The sequence below is a fragment of the Miniopterus schreibersii genome (assembly GCF_964146895.1).
Source record: "Miniopterus schreibersii genome assembly, chromosome: 22".
Lineage (NCBI taxonomy): Eukaryota > Metazoa > Chordata > Mammalia > Chiroptera > Miniopteridae > Miniopterus > Miniopterus schreibersii.
The window spans coordinates 15924279-15943293 of NC_138124.1; the positions used below are offsets into that span (position 1 = coordinate 15924279).

General features: G+C 60.9%; 1 protein-coding gene across 1 annotated transcript; it reads left to right on the forward strand.

Annotated features, from left to right (window-relative positions):
* Positions 1-781: 781 nt before the first annotated feature.
* Positions 782-16673, forward strand: TMC3 (transmembrane channel like 3; the record flags this gene model as incomplete). The annotated part of the gene is made up of 24 exons (XM_081124549.1): positions 782-870; positions 2052-2198; positions 3097-3172; positions 3428-3509; positions 3847-3953; positions 4727-4825; positions 4925-5067; positions 5613-5760; positions 6575-6618; positions 7206-7353; positions 8503-8612; positions 8751-8829; positions 8994-9218; positions 9809-9937; positions 10108-10175; positions 11048-11176; positions 11533-11643; positions 12368-12493; positions 12951-13029; positions 14087-14129; positions 14481-14736; positions 14819-14838; positions 15622-15819; positions 15867-16673. The coding sequence occupies 24 exons, from the start codon at positions 782-784 to the stop codon at positions 16448-16450; spliced, it is 3240 nt and encodes a 1079-aa protein (XP_080980675.1). The 3' UTR covers positions 16451-16673.
* Positions 16674-19015: the final 2342 nt, after the last annotated feature.

The following is a 19015-nucleotide window of genomic DNA, read 5'->3' on the forward strand; positions in this document are numbered from 1 at the left end:
ACCACACTTCGTAAACATAAAACACAATACAGTGTTCGTCTGACTGTGTATTGACATCATGCTGAAGCTTTTAGGGGGAGGGTGACGCCTCATTCCTGAGAACTGCCTTTAAATGGCGTCGGGGGTGTATAGGTAGAAATACAGCAAATGTGGCAAAACGTCAGCCGCCGGTGAACCTAGGATAAGCGTGTGCAACGCTTGTGGTACTGTTCTGTCATCCTTTCTGCAGGGGCGACTCTTTTGGAATGGAAAAAACACGGATAAAAATACATTTTTGACGGGGCCTCCCTGGGCGGAGCTGGTGAGCAGGTCACGAACCTGCCTCCTTCTGAAGCTCTTTCTTGGAGGCAGATTGTGGGGAATGAGCTGTGCTTTGCCTTCTCCCTGAGGGTTTGTGAACACCAGTCGTGGTAACCGATGTACGGTGCTTTGCGAACCACAGAGCCCCGCCTGGGCTTGGGGGTCACAGACGTGACCGTCTGGTGTTGCCTGGGTCTCCTAACCAGGCCTACCCGGCTGTCCAGGCTCCAGCCAGTCCCTGCTGCCGCGGCCACCTTAACATTCATATTCATGAGCAACTTTCATATTCATGATTAACGTCGTGAATATTCACGATGCCCTTCTGGCCTCTCCCCTGCTCCGCACCAGCTGCAGACACAGCCCTGCTTCTGAGAACCCGAGGGCAGAGCAGCTGCAGCTTCCGTCCGGAAACTTCCAGGAGCGACCCTCCCTGCTGCCTCCCCGCGCCTCCCCCTCCTCTGCCGATCACCTGTCGGCTCCCATGAAACCCTCAAGGGCGGCCCAGCGCTACAGAAGCATCCGGAGAAACGCCGGCCAGCACTACCTGTACCAGGAGTCCCTGCTGCTCGGGTGAGCGGGTCCCAGCCCCGCGCTGGGCAGCCAGGGTAGGCACGTGGGGCAGGGAAGCCGTGCTGGCATCCGACCGGAGGACCGAGCCCCGTCCTGCTCGGGGCTCCTTCAGCCTGAGCTCAGACGCCTTCCTCCAGGTCCTCCTGCACCTGGCGTGGCGGCCTCGGCAAGTGTGCCGAGCGGGCGGCTCTGCCGCTCCTTACCCGGGGCGCCCGGCTCTGAAAGCCTGCGCCCGGCCCAGCTTTCCGGCTGGCCAGGCCCACAGGCACACTCGGCCTGTCTGTTCACTCGAGCAGCAGTGTCAGCGGAGAGATCCCACTCTGTCTTAATAAGTAAGGTGTCCGTTGGGGAAGGCGGCAGGCTGGCTGGAGGTGGGGGCGTCTGTTCAGGTGTGTTACGCATTTATCAAGGGACGTTGAATCCCCCATGAATTTAGAGAACTTGGACACAGTTGTCCTTCAAATAAGTGAAACAATCTAAATGTGAGAAAAGCCGAGGAGTTGTTTTCTCTTTTAGAAATTGTATCACTGGTCAAATAGCCTTAGGAACATACGCCCACGCCCTCCTGAAAGAGGTGCATTAAGGTTAGTGTATCGCTTACTGGAAATAATGTTGCCGCACGTTGGAAAGTCATTCTCCCAGACGGTAACTGTTTCCCTGAAGTCCCTGCGCGCATCTGCGCAGCTTGTTTCCTGTTCATGGAAATTGCTGCCTGTTCTGCCTCCGTCAGGTCAGATTTCGAATGAATCCAGGTGGGGATCCGGGGGGGGCCTCTGGGCGGCAGAGTTTGGTTCCTGTTTGTTTTATATCCAGAGTTAGGGAGCGAGGACGAGCCCCGTCTCTGAGATTAGCTGATCCTTTCCGCCCGCCTGAAAAAGACTTTGTTTTGCACCGAAGATGCTGTTTTGAGGAATCGCTATGAGCACCCTCTGGTCTCCTTATATGACGCCCTCTGAAAATGTCGTTCACCCCGAGAAACTGTTCCCTTTCGCTGACCTGTGGAAGTCACAGAGTCTCGCGCGCGTGTCCCCGTGGGCCGCTGACGCGTCGAGCTCGCCCTCCCTCCCCGGGCCCCCCGTCCACACACACAGACTCCACACAGGCGACCCCGGGGCGGCCGGGGCCAGGTCTCTGCCGGAAGCGTTTCCACTGATCAGATCTCCTGTGCCCGGTCCGTTCAGCAGCTTGGACGACAGCTTCAATGTGGATGAAGCGGGGGACAGCAGTGACCCGGAGCAAATCTTCCAGAACATACAGTTCCAGAAAGACCTCATGGCCAACATCCGCTGCAGACCCTGGACCATGGGCCAGAAGCTGAGGGCACTGAGGTGAGGCCCCAGCGGCACTTGCTGGGGATCCCACGTCTGCGTCCACGAGGCCCCTGGACATGGGCAGAGAGACCCTTGTGCGCGTGGGCCAGGCAGTCGTGACCCGGCTCGGAGGGGTCACCAAGATGTGTGAGGGGTCAGGCAGGGCCTCCAGGTGGTCACCTCCTTTTTGTCTGTCTCGGGGACCTGTGTGTGTTGGAGGGAAGTTTGCAGTTTTCTGTCTCCTTTTTCAAACATTAGATTTTAGCGTTGTGTCCCGAGGTGAGCAAAGTCACCAGACTCCTGATGAAAATAAATGTTAATTTTACCTGCCCGTAAATTCCCGCTGGCAGGAAGAACCTCCCTGGGAAGCCAGGTCACTGTAGTACTTAGAGCCTCGCTGGGGAGGCCGTTTGGAGAGTAGCCAGGAGCTAAAGACTGGAAGACACGTCGCCCGAGGTCGGGTGGTCCTGCTACCAGTCGCCAGCTACGGGGCATTGGCTGGTTTTCTTAGTTCTCTAAACTGCCTCCTGTGGCGGGTCCTTCCCTGAAGACTCAGAAGTTGCCCTCAGACCCACTGAGTCAGAAGCTGGGTCGGGTAGCCTGGCTCCCCCTCTGGGCGCCCGCGTTTGCTCCCCTGTCCCCATGCCCCCTGCCGGTCGCCTTGAGAGCCGCCGGCGCTGGGCGTCACCGACCACTGGCCGAGTCTCCCGGTGCCTCTGGGCGGGACGCAGAGCCCCGAGCCCTGACTGCTGGGGGTCGTGGGGTGCTGCCGACACAGATGAAAGCGGGGAGCTCTGGCTCGGAGCCACCACGACTCCACCTTCCCCACTGTCTTGTCCGGCGTTGTTGGGCCGCCTGTTCCCGGGACCTTCACGTCTGTTGTGACGGTTATAAGTGTGACGTCTCCTTCTGTCAGGCGAGCAAAGGAGGTCGTGCTGAAGTTTGAAGGGAGGCTGACCAGGACCCGCGGGTACCAAGCAGCAGGTGCAGAGGTAAGAAGCGCCCGTGTGGGCGCCGGCCCCTCCCGAGGCCTCAGGAAGGGGCGCCTGGGTGTGGGCATCGGTCAGCAGCTGCAGCGCAGTCTGCTGGGCAGGGAGGTCTGCGTGTCCCCAGAGCTCGGCTTTAGTTAGAATGGGCAACCCGCCAGCGTTGTTGCGTCTTAAACGCGAAGGCATCGGGCGGGCGTCTGGGAGCCCCTCCCCGTAGGGCCCTCGTGCCCAGAGTCTCTAACCCGGCCCTTCTGCCAGCTCTGGCGGAAGCTCGCCCGCCGGGCCTGTAACTTCGTGGTGACCTTCATCCCCTGGGAAATGCGGATCAAGAAAATCGAGAGTGAGTTGGTGCTTGGCGGGGGGAGCGCCGAGGGGCAGGCGGCCTGATCCGCCCCCCACCCGGCCAGGGGCCCTGGGCCGGACCGTGGGGGTGGGAGACGGGGCGTCTGCGCCCCAGCCCCAGGATGAGATGGCCCCGCACCCCACTTCCACTCCCCTGTTCCGTCGGCTTATCCCTCAGACAAGACACAAGCCCAGAGGGATCGGGGAAAAGACCGTGTGGTGAACAAGAGGGGGAGACTGGGCAGCCGCAAACCAGAGGCGCGAGTTACAGGGCTGCCCGGGGGTACCGTCTTCCCCGGGGCCTTCCCTGAACCGGGCCCTCGGCATCTCCGCAGGTCACTTTGGGTCCGGGGTGGCCTCCTACTTCATCTTCCTGAGATGGCTCTTCGGGGTTAACCTCGTGCTGACGGCTATGACGGGGGCTTTTATTGTCCTCCCAGAGGTAAGAGCCGTCCGGAGATCATCTGTCTTGAAATTAAGAAGGAATAAAAAAACCTTAGAATATCTTTGAAACCCTCAAGACTACGCCAGATGAAAAAGATGCACGACATCGGGTACCTTTCAGAGGAAAAAGGGCGGATCGTTAAAAAGAGCCGCCAGAGCCCTGCCCTCGAACGCCCGCCCCCCACGTCCCCGTGGAAGGAGCCTCTGTGTGTCGCTCGAACAGGCGGCAGACTTGCTCTGTGACGGGCCAGAGAGTCAGCATTGGGCCCCGCGGGCCTCCGGGGACGACTCGGCTCTACCGTGTTTTGCAGAAGCAGCCACAGACGGCGCACGCACTGAGTGCAGCTTATAGATCCCGAAACCGAGCTCCACGTAATTCCCGTGTCACAAAACATTGCTCTTCTTTTGATTTTCCCCCCAAGCATTTAAAGAAAGCAGAGCCCATTCAGAGCCCGGGCCGTAGAAAGACAAGCAGTAGGCCCGTGGGCCCGCGTGCTGACACCCCGTTAAAATAAAACCTATTTCTCAACCAAACTTTACCCTCAAAAGGTAGACAAGGGAAAAAAGTAAAGGGGGCCATTTCCCAGTTGTTAGAGAAACCCAGTGACCTCAGCAGTCCATCCGCAGGAGCCACGTCCAGCCCCGAGAGAGACACCCAGCAGGCCCTGGTCAGGCAGGAAGAAAATCTGGCCCCATGACTGATTTTCCGTCAGTGAGGGTCCAGGAGGAACCCACCCGCGACCTGCGCCGTGACGTCCCCTCTCTCTCCAGCTCATCGCGGGCCAGCCCTTCGGGAGCACAGCCAGCAAGAGCATCCCCAAGGCGCAAGTGGCCTCAGCCCAAGACCTGGACACCGTCTGGTCCCTGGGGGTGAGGCTCGGCCGGGCCCACGCGCGTCTGCAGGGAGGGAGTGGACCGGCCGCAGTCCAGGACCCGGGAGTCAGGCCGACACCGCGTGCCGTCCTGCAGGGCTACCTCCAGTACTCAGCGCTCTTCTACGGCTACTACGGCCGGGAGCGGAGGATCGGGAGAGCGGGCTACCGGCTGCCCTTGGCCTACTTCCTGGTGGGGATGGCCGTGTTCGCATACAGCTTCATCATCCTCCTAAAGAAGTACGGTTTCCCCAGGTGCACCCCAAGAGTAACCTGTGTGACCTCGTTAATCTCGCCAGTGGCCCCGTAGAGTTAAGGTGCTGTACCCATTGCACAGAGGAGACCAAGGCAAGAGGGGATCGTGGTAACCAGCACTCGTGGAAAGCTGACTGCTTACTCCGTGCGGGTTCTGTGTTGGGTCTGGAGAGACCAGAGTCGTACGGACTTAGTGCCTGTAATTTTGGACAGCGGTGGGTGGAGTGGCTCTCCGTGGGCAGAGGCGCCACGCAGACCGATTAGCTCGAAGGAGAGAGTTTTATTTCAGCCACAGCTGCACCGGGCGGGATGGGCTGGCTCCGGGGCCCACGCACCTTCCGTGACGTCTTCTCAAACGGCGTCACCCGGCCATAGGCCGTTCCCATTCCCACACTGCCCAAGGGGGCGCAGGTGGGCTGAGCCAGGTGATGCCCCGACTCGCACGGGCTCCCTGTGGCCAGCGGCCGCCGAGCGCTGAGCCCGTGCCTGACCCTGTCCTCTCGTGACCCGCCCTGGGTCCCGTCTTGCAGGATGGCCAAGAACTCCCGAAACAGCCTCGCCAGTGCCTCCAGCGAGAACTACACCTTCTGCTGGCGGGTGTTCTGCGCCTGGGACTACCTCATCGGGAACCCGGAGGCCGCAGAGAGCAAGGCCGCCGCCATCGTGAACAGCATCAGGGTGAGTCGGGCCTGTGCCGGCCACCGAGGGGACAGGGCGTGGGGCCCCCGCTCGTCACACGGCGACCTTGACCGTGACCTTGGCTCAGACCAGAGGGAGGCGCTGGTCCCTCGACCTGCCCCACCGTCCGGCCGAGGACAGGAGGAAATCGTTGGAACTCCTCTCTGTTTTTATTTTTAAATTTCCTCTTTCCGAAAACGGGTGGGGAAACTTTTTTTCCTGCCAAGGGCCACTTGGATGTTTATAACATAATTCTCGGACCATACACAATTATCAGCTTAAAAATTAGCCTTGGAAAAAACCTCCTAGATTTATCTAATTCTGCCTGCGGTCGCCAGACCAAGTGATTTGCGGGCAGTTATACAGCCCGCGGGCCGGACGTTCCCCGCCCTGAGCTAAAATTTCAGTTTGCGTATTTTTGACAATTTGCACAATGGATTTGCGCATAGAAATCTTGGGAATGAACCAGCACATACGTGGGGGACGGAGTTTTGAGTGTGAACCTAGTGTGAGGAAAGCCTTCAGAGACCGGGGCCTGGCGAGCCAGCAGGCGGCTACATGGTGCCCGCTGTGGAGAAAAGCATTATTTACATCACTTCAAACACCTAAATAATTCACTCTCCGTCTCCTCTCCCCGACCCCCAGTTCCCTTTTTTACCCATTTGTTGTTATTACATAAAGTGTTGCTATCGACAGAATTTTACCGTGAAGCCTTGGCTTTGAAATCATGACGTAAAATACTAGATAAGTTGTTTCTCACCGCGAGATACGTGGAAAGATTTACGACGCGTGTTTCCGTGTTTTTGCCCTGCAGGAGGCCATCCTGGAAGAACACGAAAAGAAGAAGAGTAAAAATCTGTACGTGCCAAGACCCCCGCGCCCTGCGCACCGATGGGCTGGTTTAGTTTGGTGCAGAAATTGCCAGGCCGTCCGTCCCTGACCTCCTCCCACACGGCGTCAGGCAGCTCGTCTTTCTCCTTAAAATCTGTTCTCCCAGTAGCGTGACAGGCGGGAACCCCATCATTTTCAGCGCCCGTGTTTAGGGGGTGCCTTCCTCCCTGGGCCTGGCAACGAGGGGAGAGGTCTGAGGCTGACCAGCTTCCTGCTCTTTTACATTGATCATAAAATAGGTATTTTTTTAGCACCAGTTTCCAGTTGGCTAAGTTGAGCAAAGACGGGTCATATTTAGCGACATTCCTCCAAAGTTACAGGACACGAGCGGTACCAAGTCCTTGTTGACAAGCCCCCCGGGTGATTTCTCAGGCCCGAGGCTCCTCCTGCGGTTTGAGGGCCCCGTGTGAGGCGGGGCCGTTCGGCTAGGGAACCGCCGACGCACAAGGGCCGTTGCCAGGAAGGGGTGCAGACTCGCCCGCGCGCCCGACGCCCCCACCGGCCCCCAGCCCCCGGGGAGCGAGCGTGGTCCTCACGCCTGCCTCTGTCCGCAGAGCGGTGACCATCTGCCTGAGGGTCCTCGCCAACGTCCTCGTGCTCCTCTCGCTGGCCGGCAGCATCTGCCTCATCTACCTCGTGGTGGACCGGTCCCAGAAGCTGGCGCAGTCCAAGAAGGAGCTGACGCTCTGGGAGAAGAACGAGGTGCCGGGGAGGCCGCCGGCCCGTTCCCGTGGCGCTGCTCAGGCGGAGGGCTGGGGTGCTGCACGGCCGGCCCGGTGCTGCTCTGGAGCAGGGTCCACGGGGTTTGAGCTGAGCCACGGGCCGGCCCGGTGCTGCTCTGGACCAGGGTCCACGGGGTTTGAGCTGAGCCACGGGCCGGCGCCAGGCTGGGCTGAAGGCTTTCGCTGGTCTCTGTGGGGAAAGGTTTTGATTCAGAAACAGCTTCCGGCATTTGCACGTTCCGATTTTAACCCCCACCCGAGGGCATTTTTTCCACTGCTTTTCAGAGACAGTGGAAGGGAGAGAGGGGGAGAGAGACTCGAGGTGACAGGGAGACATCGGCTGGTTGCCTCCCGCATGCGCCCAGGTACGTGCCCTTGGCCAGAATCGAACCCGGGACCCTTCAGTCTGCGGGCGACGCTCTAACCACTGAGCCAGACCAGCCGGGGCTGATGATTCTTATGAGATGACAAGACTTGCCCAGGGACGTGGCCCGTGTCCCTCTGCACAGCACACGCTCCCTGTCGGGTCCCGGCCACGAGGCTGGTCACACCCGTGGGCGCGAGAAAGCGTGTAGGTGCCGCGTTTCCCACTCAGCCTCGGCGCCCGGTAAGCCCTCCAGGGCGACGCTAGGTAACCCTCCCCAGACCGCTCCCCACGTGGTCGTTTCAGTGTAAACGCGAATGTGTGGGGACAGATTTCTAGGCGAAACGTTAGAATTATTTCTTGCTTTAGCTCACGCCTGAGTCTCCCCTTTGCTTTGCCGTAACTCAGGGAAACGTGATTCTCCGGCGTCAGCCTTCCTCGTACGGGAAGAATATCGCTGTCAGCCGTCCCTTTTCTGTTTCTCGTAGCTGCAGGGTTTCTACCCCCCGCCCAAGGTCAGAAAACTGCGGTCGCTGGAAATGGCGGCAGACACGCTAGTGAGCGGCCTGTGTGGGCGTGCGCAGGTTTAGGGGCGTCTCTAGGCGGGATCGCCCTGGGGCACGGTGGCCTCCTGCACAGAGCTCATCGGCAGAGAGGTCGGGGGCGTCCGAGTAAGAGCCGCGTGGCCCAGGCTTGGGCCGAGGTCAGCTGCGAGGTGAGAGGCCGGGCGTGGCCCTGGGCCTCACCCGCCTTCCTCCCGCGCAGGTGAGCGTGGTGGTCTCCCTGGTGACCATGATCGCGCCCTCTGCCTTCGACCTCATCGCCGCCTTGGAGATGTACCACCCGCGGACCACGCTGCGCTTCCAGCTGGCCAGGTACCACCGCGGCCCCGCGGGAAACGGCTCAGCGTGGGCCACCCCCCCCCGGGCCGGAGTCCGGGTCCCTCCTAGCCCACGGCCGGTCCAGACCAGGGACAGCCGGGCCGGTCCCTCAGGGTGGCTTGTGCCTTCCAGGGTCCTGGTGCTGTACCTGGGAAACCTCTACAGCCTCATCATTGCTCTTCTGGACAAAGTCAACAGCATGAGCACCGAGGTGAGCGCCGTGCCCAGGGCTGCCCACCCGCGACAGACAGACGGAGGGACACAGACGGACACACAGACGGACACATGGGGCGGAGAGTCGCTGAGCCGCGCAGTGATGACGGTTCTCGCTGACGGACGTGTGGACGACCTTTCTCCCCCCCCCCCCCCCCCCAGGAAGCTGCCACCAAGAGTAACGCGAGTCACTGGCTGGACACGGCCGTCGTCCTTGCCACCAGGACAGCCCCCGAAGAAGGGAAGTGGCACACGCCCGGGCCCGGGCCAGGGCTCAGGAGAAACGACACGTGGGCCCTGGCGCTGGCCGGCGTCTCCGAGTCCAACCGGACCGCGGCCGACACCCACAGTCTGCAGGACCAGTGCTGGGAGACCTACGTCGGGCAGGTGCCCGCCCCCCACCCCCCCCGCCCCCCGCGACTCGAGCACCTCTGACATGTCGTGAGAAAAATAAGGCAGGGGGACGGGGGCGGGGACGGGGTGGGGCCTCCCTGGCCTCACGATTAGTGATAATAACCGGGCAAGGACCCGTGTCTGTCCCCTATGCCCTGGGCCCTGCTCCACGTGCCTTGTCCTCGGGAGATTCCTGGTGTTATCACCCTTATGGGCACAGATGAGGAAGCCGAGGCACGGGGTGAAGGAGCAGGTGGCCCAGGCCGACCCAGGCACCCGCTCCGAGCCCTGTGCTCCGGCCCGTCTGCCACGCTAAGTGCGCACGGAGGATCCCAGCCCGAGACTGTCACGGGCCTGAGCAGGGTCCTGCGACCAGGACCGCAGGCCTTGGGCTCCCCTGCTGGCCGCGGGTAGCAAATGGACAGATGCTCACTGAGCACCCCGTGTGCCCCTGGGAGCGAATCGGAGGGTCCCAGGGCCCGCAGCCCATGGAAACGAGCAGCCAGAGGCCCGAAGGGAGCGGGGAGCCGGCCGGGCGCAGCGGCACCGAGGACGCCCGCGCTCACCGGGGCGCCCGCTTCCAGGAGATGCTGAAGCTGTCCATCATCGACATGCTCTTCACGGTGGCCAGCGTCCTGCTCATCGACTTCTTCCGGGGCCTCTTCGTCCGCTATTTCAGTGACTACTGGTGCTGGGACCTGGAGAGCAAGTTTGTGAGTGAGCGCTGCGTCCACGGGGCGTTCGCGTGGCCAGGTCCCCCCCCCCCCCCCCGCGTCTGGGCTGGGGCACGAGGTGGCCGGAGAAAGGGGGTGAGGGGGGCGGAGGCGTTCTCTCCGCGGGGCTGCCGGGAGCACGCTTGGCGGACGCTCGCTTCCTCTCGTAGCCCGAGTATGGGGAGTTCAAGATCGCGGAGAACGTGCTGCACTTGGTCTACAACCAGGGGATGATCTGGTGGGTGTCGCTCGGCTCGCCTCTCGCCGGGCAGAGGTTTTATTTTCTCCATCTGGGTGGGACCTGACCCGATAAACAGGGTTCCCGGGCACGACCCAGGTCTCGCCGACCGGCCCAGACCGGTTGCTGCGTTGGGGTGACACGGATGCTCCCCCCTTTCAGGAGCCACATGGGTTTGGGTAAATTGCTTGATCTCCCCAGACCCTCCTTCCGTGTCTATAAACCCTGGAGTGACCCCGCTTTCACGACTGGGGAAGGTTAAATGAGCTAAAATGTGCGAGGCCCAGCTCCACAGGTCAGTGAAACCTGGAAGTCGGAAATGGGTTACTCAGCCCCCCGTAGACCAGCGACGCTCAGCCTTTCCCTTCTCACGGCACATAAACTGCGGAAATTCGGCAGCACGCCAAAAATATAGTTTTTGCTGATGTGACCAAAAAAATATATAATTGTGATTCATTCACAGCAGACACTTGCTGTGCTGACTGTTGCTTTTTTATTGGACAGTCTGAGGGAGCAGAGGTCAGGGCCCCTGACTAAAGAGTCTGTATCACGTTTTAAAAATTCTCCGGCCCCCACACCTGTTGGAAATCGCTGCTGCTCACAGACATGTGGAGAGCCGGTCCCCCCGTAGCTGTCTGTCTGTCTGTCTGTCACCAGAGGAGGGCCTCCCCCTGCTGAGTGTGGAGACAGGGACGGGGCATTTTAAAATGGGGTCACTGCTCACCTGCTTTGTCTGCAGAAGGCGGAGGTTGGGGTCTCAGACCCTCGGGGGCTCCCCTGGCGCTTTGAGCACGGGGTGGCCACCCCAGGGTCTCGGAACCGGGACAGACCGAGGAGAACAGGTGCTCCCTGGCCTCCCCTCCCGGTTCCAGGATGGGGTCTTTCTTCTCCCCGTGTCTCCCCGCCTTCAACGTGCTCAAACTGATTGGGCTCATGTACCTGAGGAGCTGGGCTGTGCTCACCTGCAACGTGCCCCACCAGCAAGTGTTCCGGGCGTCCAGGTCAGGGGGCCCGTCCGCGTCGAACAGAGAACCCGCCCGTGCTCGCCTCCCGGGCCCCGCCCGTCCCCCGGCTCATTTCCCCCACGAAGCCGCCCCAGGGCCCAGCCTTGGAATTATCACCACTCCTCTCAGACTCACGACACGTTTTTAAAAACTCCCCTGAAGCTCAGTAGCCCAGTGGGAGGTACACTTTCTTCAGTGTCTGGTCTGATAAATATTCACACCCTGAGCCCACGGATGCAGCCGGCACCCGGACCAAGAGCAGGGGGTCACCGGGAGCCCCCGTCCCAGCCCCCGTGGCTTCCACAGTCCCCGCCGCGGGCCACAGAGCGAACTCGGCTGCCGGTCTCTTGCAGATCCAACAACTTCTACCTGGCCATGCTCCTGTTCATGCTCTTCCTGTGCATGCTGCCCACCGTTTTCGCCATCGTCCGGTACAAGCCGTCGCTGCACTGCGGCCCCTTCAGGTGAGTGGGCTGAGCCCGGCCAGCGCGGCCTGCGCGGAGCCGCGTCCCCCTCGGGACTCACAGGCAGGCCGGTGAGCGCCCTCCCCGGCCGCAGGCTGCCCTCCAGGGCGGCCATCCCTGCACTGCCCCCGCGGAGATTCGGCCCCTTTAGAATCTGAGATCCGCTGGTCAGTCTTCCCCTCCGGACCTCGGAAAGCCTTCGCTGGCGATGGCCCTCGGGACTCTTTTTTTAAAACCTCACCCGAGAATATTTTTTCCACTGCTTTTGAGAGAGAGTGGAAGGGAGAGAGAAGCACCGACGTAAGAGACACACTGACTGGCTGCCTCCCGCACGACCCCGGCGGGGGTCAGACCTGCACCCGAGGTACGTGCCCTTGGCCGGAATCGAACCTGGGACCCTTCAGGCCGAAGGTGATGCTCTAACCACTGACCCACGCCGGCCGGGCATCCTTGTCGCTCTTGGTTCTAAGGTACCTGGGGCCAAGGCAGAAGCCCCTAGAGTTACCTCCCCCGGCACAGGCCTAGCTAGGGAACATCTAGGGTGTTTATGTGCGGTGTTCACAGACTGCAGACCCCCCTTCAGAGCTGCGTCGTAACTGGATGGCGCCCCCGGGCAGCCCCCGGCGACGCTGTGTGTCTCCTGCAGCCGGTGTGGCCCCCCAGTTTCGTTACTGACTGAGGGGTGCAGCCGGCCAACAAGGGGCCGCGGCTCCCTCTCTCGCAGTGGGCAGGAGAAAATCTATGACGTCGTGTCGGAAACCATCGAGAAGGACTTCCCCGCGTGGTTCGGCTCCGTGGTCGGCTACGTCAGCAGCCCCGTGGTGATCCTCCCGGCCGTGCTGCTGCTCTTGTGAGTTCCTCACGCCGTCCGGTCGGCTCGGGCGCTTTCTGCTTGTTTGGCCGACTAGTAAGCGCCGCTTCCCAATAATTATACAATCGGCGAGTTTGTGCAAACGTCACCCACGGGGCCCGAGGACCTAGCAGGGGCTGACTGGGCAGGCAGGAGGCCAGCGTGAGGGGCTCACCCGCAGCCTCTGGGCAGTCAGGTGGCCACTCGGACGGGCTTGAGCGCCAGGGTCACCTTCCTAGCCTGGGAGATGTGTGTCTCCTGTGTTCGCCCCTTTCCTGTCGCTGTAACCGGTGCAGAATTCCAGGTCCGGGGGGGTTGCTGTGAAAACCAAGACGAGAGGAACGCAGCCCCTTCCCAGTGCTCATGGATGAAGAACTGAGCCTTTCTGTCTTCGGGGGGCAGGGGGCGTCTGCCTGGCAGAGAGCCTGGCACTGAGCGCCCTGTGCCGTCCCCCCAGCATGCTCATCTACTACCTGCAGAGCATCGCCAGGTCCCTGAAGCTCAGCAACCACCAGCTCAAAGTGCAGATCCAGAACGCAAGTATCACCCCTTTGCTGATGGGAAAGTGTGGCAGGCACGGGGCGGGTCTCGCCAGCAGGGGGTGCTAGTGAGGTCTCACATTTCAATCACTGGGACTCGGCCACCTGGTGGGGTGCAAGGCCGCCTCTCCTCCCTCCCAGGATCGCCCAGAGTCGTTTCTAAGAATCCCCAGGGCCGGGGTGGCTCCCCTTGGCCCAGGCATGAGCCTGCCTGTGCTTTTCGTTGCCCCAGCACTTCAGCGCCCTCTAGTGGCCATGCCCAGCCTCCGTGTGCAGGCTCTTCTGTGGGCTGTGCTGGGCAGGGCGGGGAGGGGAAAAGAAAGGACTCCTGGGATCTGTGTCAACTTGGGCATCTGAGCCCAAAGGCACTATTTGGACCCAACGATCTCCCTTTTCTTATCTTTTAGATTCTGGTGGTCCTCAGACCTCAGGTGTCAGAAAAGCAGAGGGAGCCCAGCCCCCCAATCCTTCCACAGTCTCCACTCCTCCCCACACCCCGCTGCTCCCCCAGGGCCAGCACTAGGGTGAGGCAAGCAAGGCACAAACTCTCAGGGTCCCACTGACCCTGCCCGCAGCCCGACAGTGCACCGGGTCCGTGAATGTGGCCGCTGGGCGCCTCGCTGGCTTCACCCCAGCCCCAGAACCCCATGCCGGGGACTTCCACCTCTTTTAGTTTTTTTGAAAAGCACCTCCCATGAATATCAGTTCTGTAAAGAAACACTAGCTCATTCCATAAATAGTTTAAAGAGAAAAGCACTTGGAGCGGCAAAGGGCACTTTTGTGGAAACGATCGTGCTCTGTGCTCTGTGTCTCAGGCAGGATTTAAACGGTCCATCCAATGGCTGGAAATAAAACGTGCGAGGGACAAAACCCTAGCTCTCGGGTGCCAGCGTCTGTGCACTCAGGCGACAGGCAGAGCCCTGTCCCCGGGGGAACATCAGTTCAGTTGTGGCCACAAGCGTGAGGGGGTCGCTCCGGTCATTTCCCCCAAGAACAGTGTTGGTTCCTGCTTCCTGCTGAATCCAAACAAACGTGATTGTCGTTTATATTTTAGGCAAGATCTGAAGATAAGAAGAAGTTGGCCCAAATGGTAGAAGGTGAGCTTAAAGAAAGGTGGGTGACGTCCCCGTTGTAGGGCGTTTAAAACAGTGGTTTCGGGCACACGGCCGGCAGAGATCCCCAGTAAACTGCTTTCAGCACCAACTGGGCCAATAACGTAAAATCCAGGAACATAAATGTCGGTTTCAGTCCACAACTTTTACTTTATACCCAGGCCTGTGATTAACCCCAAAACGTGACGCGACTGTGGGCCGCGGGTTAGGTGTCCGCCGGCGTCCACCTTGTGTGCAGACCTCGCTGTTGGAAGTCATGATGCTTCCAAGCTAAACCACCCGAATGTGCGCCCCACCCCTCGGGCCACCTTCTCTCCACCCTCCCTCTTCCTGCAGCCCGAATCCAGACCCAGGAGGAAAGCGCCAGGAGGCTGCCCAAGGACCCCGACCTCGGCAGCCAGCTGTCTCTGACCCACTCAGGGACCCCCCAGAACAACGGCCATGCGCTCAGTGTCGACTCATCCAGCAGCAGGAGCGGCAGGGCAGAGACGGCCCCCCAGCCCCCGCCCCAGAGCCCCCCGCCAGGGCCCCACAGCCCCAGCGCCACCCTTCCCGGCTCCTCCAGATCCAGGCCGGAGGGCAACGCCCACAGGTGAGATGACTGCAGGCCACAGGACGCCTGCCTCTTGGGAATGGCCGTGTTCCTGGCGTGATCGTGTGTGTTGTGGTTCCAGCAAGACCGTGTCTGTGTCTCGTGGGGTCAGGTGTTTGTCTCCCACGAGAGGGAGCCTGCGTGATGCTGTCCCCCACACGGGAACAGTCGTCAGTCTCCGTGTAGCACAGAGAAGCGCTGCAGATAAAATACAGGGGGAGCCCGGCCGGCGTGGCTCAGCGGTTGAGCATCGACCTCGGATCCAGGAGGCCACGGTTGGATTCCCGGTCAGGGCACAGGCCCGGGGTGCAGGCTCCTCGATCCCCAGCAGGGGGCGCGCAGGAGGCAGCCGATCCATGACTCTCATCATTGATGTTTCTCTCTCTCCTTTCCTCTCTCTGCGATCAATACAAATATATTTTTAAAAAATACAGGGGGAGGTTTTTTTGTTTAAAACAACGACCAAGTTAAAGAACTGGACATCTTGCTGTGCCGGGTGTTGTCATATCCCTGTGGGGCCGTGACAAGGGGGAGGGGTTCCACTCGTCCCCCCAGGCTCTGGGGACGGACTGACTGTGAGGCTGGACAGCTGTGTGGCAGAGGGGTGAGGAGGGTGCTTCCAACACGTGCTCCACCAGTGCCAGCCCCACTGTGTGCTCCTGTGATGGGATATATTAGCAAAGTCCTCAGCGCCCTCCCTGGAGGTGCCCAGGGCCCCTTGTGGCGTTAAGGGCTCTGAGGCTTACGGCCAAGAGTAAGCCTGTGTGGGCCAGTCCCCAGTGCTCCTGGGCCCGCCGTCCATGGATGCTGTTCTTGTCCTGGTGCTCAGAAGGTGTGGGCCCCCAGGGCACCCAGGCCATGCACTTGACCACGTCTGTCTTGCAGGTATCCCCGTGGCCCGCATGCAGGCGCAGGTGACCGTCGCCAGAGCAGACCCCGCACACCTGCGACCTTCACAAAGCACATCGAAGATGCTCACTGGGAACCTCTTTTCCGAAAAGACTTGGAGCACCTCAGCCCCCCTCTCTGTGGACCGGGGGTCTCGGCTGTGGGGCCACGTGCTCACCGGCCCCACGCCCCCAGGTACTTTATCGTTGATGAGGGTGACTTTCACGGAAAAAACCTCCCAGTGCTCTGGCCAGAAGGACACTTCAAGGTAGAGGCCTCAGGGGGCGTGGTAGAGGTGTACCCGGGGGACATGGGCCGCTGTGTGTCCCGGGCACCCCCGCGGGCACGCTCTCCATCGCTGAGTGAGGCAGAGGAGGCACCCAGGGGAGGGCTGTGCCAGTGGCCTTTGCACCCATACTCCCTGGAAGCCCTGCCCGGGGCTCCTCCCTTTTGTGTTGGTGACAGGTCAGGGAGCCAGAACCTGGCTCCTGAGTACCGGGGACGGGGGCCCTCCAGGTCCTGGAAGGACAGTTCTGACAGCCGCCTCGACAGGCCAGTGTGCCTGCAGAGGAAGCCACGCTCCCGGAACTCCCAGCACCCTCTGAGGCCCAGAGTCAGGCCCAAGCTCGACCCGCCCCTCACAGACTCCGACTCGGGGTCGGCGGCATCCAGTAGTGACCAGCAGAGCAGCATGGACCAGTACCTGCAGGTCACCCGCAGGCATGGCCGGCTCCCGAGGTGCGCGGGCAACTCCGGCAGGAGGAAGGCCTTAGCGAGGCGGGAGCTGCCTGTGGATCTGAGCGACCTGATCTGTTCTCACGTCTAGTGGGGCCTCTGGTTCGTGGGGACCAGAGCCCTCCCTGTGCACTGGTGTGGGCTGACTGCGTGGCCCCTGCCCCTGGAGAGAGACCCCAGCGCCTGGTGGGCATTAAAGGCCTGTGGGCACCCCCGGGAGAGCTGGCTGTCCCACAGCAGCCACAGAGGAGGGGCTGTTTGCCCTGCATCCGGCACTGCCACACAGTAGATCATCGTATCAAAGACTTCATTCTGTCCTTCCTCCATCCGGGGCGAATGCAAGTCACGGGCAGACCCAAGAGCTCGTGCCAGCTGCAGAGGCCTCCCTGAGAGTCTGTGCTGTCTGGGCCCTGCGAGTGCCCTGTCTGTACCCCGGTGCCATCTCCCAGCTCCAGCAGGCGGAGCGCAGTCCTCCCCAATCTCCTCCCAGTAGTGAGGCGGCTGCCCCCAGAGATTTCACAGCAGCTCATGTGAACATTCAGTGTAGTAACGACAGGAGAAACTAAATGCATCGAGAGCCGGCTGCCGCGTTGACTGGGCTCTGGGCCTGTGTTCATTAGCCAGGACTCCCAGGCTGGAGGTAACAGAACCGCAGGTTTCTTGGTTTCTTCGACTGTGAAGGATGGAAGTCAGGAGGGCTTCAGGCTCAGCTGGATCCAGGACGTCGACCATCTTCGGGATTCTGTCTCTTCGCCCCTTAGCTCTGCTCCCGGTTGCTGACTTTGTTTGCTGCTGCTGCCAACAAGCTTCCTCCAGCTGCAGGTGCAGCAGGAATTCCCAGCAGCAGGAAGTTCTGGGTTCACAGCCCCCACCAGGGAGCCAGGAAAGGACAGAGCTGTCCCCCCCACGGCAGGTTATCTTCCCTTATGGCTGAGGCCTTTTTAGTGTCACCAGGGGGGCCGGGGCAGCACCCTGCGCCCCCTTGGCACTGTTAGCCAGACATGCTCCCCACTCCTATTTCCATGGCAACTGTCCCTCTAAACTGTCTCTGAAGTTCGTCCCCTCCGCCTGTGAGTGCCGTGTGGGGACAGGGGTGGTGTTTATGCACTTGTGCACCCCCAGTGACTGACACCCGAAAGACGGAGTGTCCTGAGGTGCCCCCAGGAGTCCTCCGCAGGCCTGGCCTGGGCTGGGGCGTAGGGCTCTCAGGGACACTGCAGCAGGCTCTGAGGCCTGGCCCTGCCTCCGGGCACCTGTGAGTGGAGGGGTGCGCCCTCAGGAGTGCTCGGCCAGCAGGCCCTGCAGGGCCCTCGGGAGCACAGTGTGGCAGGTGCACCCCCAGGGCTGCGGCCCTCGGGATGGCGTGAATTTAAAACACGCAGAGTGCAGGATGACTGGCCGGCGAGCGCCGTGTTAGCAGTGGAAGCGGGCACGGTAATAAAGGGACTGAGATATAATCGGAGCCCACCCGCATCCCCACACGGCTCGCTCCCCTCTCGCGGCCGCCGGGAGTCCACGTGCCCAGCTGTGTGTAGGCTGTCGATGTGTGTCTGTGTGTACGTATGTGATGTGTGGGCTCCCGTCAACAAGCAAGTGCTGTACCCCTGTGCCTCTGGGGTCTGTGGGAGAACCGGGTCCAGCTCACGTATTCCACCTGCTGCGTACGCGTCACCACATGAATAAATGCACAGTGCTCACCCACGCTGAGGCCACTTCTGCTTCTTTGCGGCTGATGGCAGGTGCCCTGTGCCAGCGCTGCCTGTGAGGTGGGCCCGTATCCCGCAGGAAGCCCGGCTCCTGGGAGACGAGCAGGTTCTGCTCCGCTAGCTGCTCCAGGTGTCAGGACCCTGACACGGACTCACTGTGCGGGTGACAGGTGACCGGAGGGCTGTTTTCTCGCAGCCTCACCAGCACCTCGTACAGTCCCGCGGTGCCAGTTCCGCCAACCCGGTGGGAGGAAATACATCCCCGGCTGTTTTAATCGACTTGCTTTCCTTGGGTCAGCACCCAGGCCCGGTGCTCTGTCCACAGCACCGTCGGCCCTCGTCCTCACCTAAGTTGCATCAAGAGAAAGGAACACGTCTGGGCTTGCGAAACGCGTTGGCACCGCTGTGGTTTCCCAGAGCCCCTCCCAGGTCCGAGACCGTCACCTGCGTGCCCACTAGATGTAAGGAGTGGACTCCTCTTGGTGTAGGGTTGGCTGGACAGAGCCTCGGGAGCCGAGGGATGCCGCCCCCGGTCACGCCCGTGGTTCTGAACTCGTGAGTGGCAGGAAACTCAGAGTCAGTTCTCTGTGCACGAGGAAGTGTCCTGTTTTCCAGCTACTGTGTGTGCGCGTTTCTATGTCCTTGTGGTTCTTTTGCTTCTGTTTTTGTTTTTGTTTTTTTTGCTCTTTGTTTGTTTCATGAGTCTCCTTAGAGGAACTAGGAGGCACTAGGACATGAGCAACCGTATGAAGCAAGCTGTGTGTGCTGCAGCTCCGGGCTTATTGGCCGTGTGGCCTCGCATACCTTATGTGAGCCTCGGTTTCCTGACCTGAAAAATGGGGGTGTGGTCTCTGTCCCGTAATGCCACGGTGTTGTCCTGAGGGGTGAGTGGCACAACCTGGGTCGGGCGCTTAGAGAGTGTTGAGTAACAGTTGGCTGTTGCTAAGGGT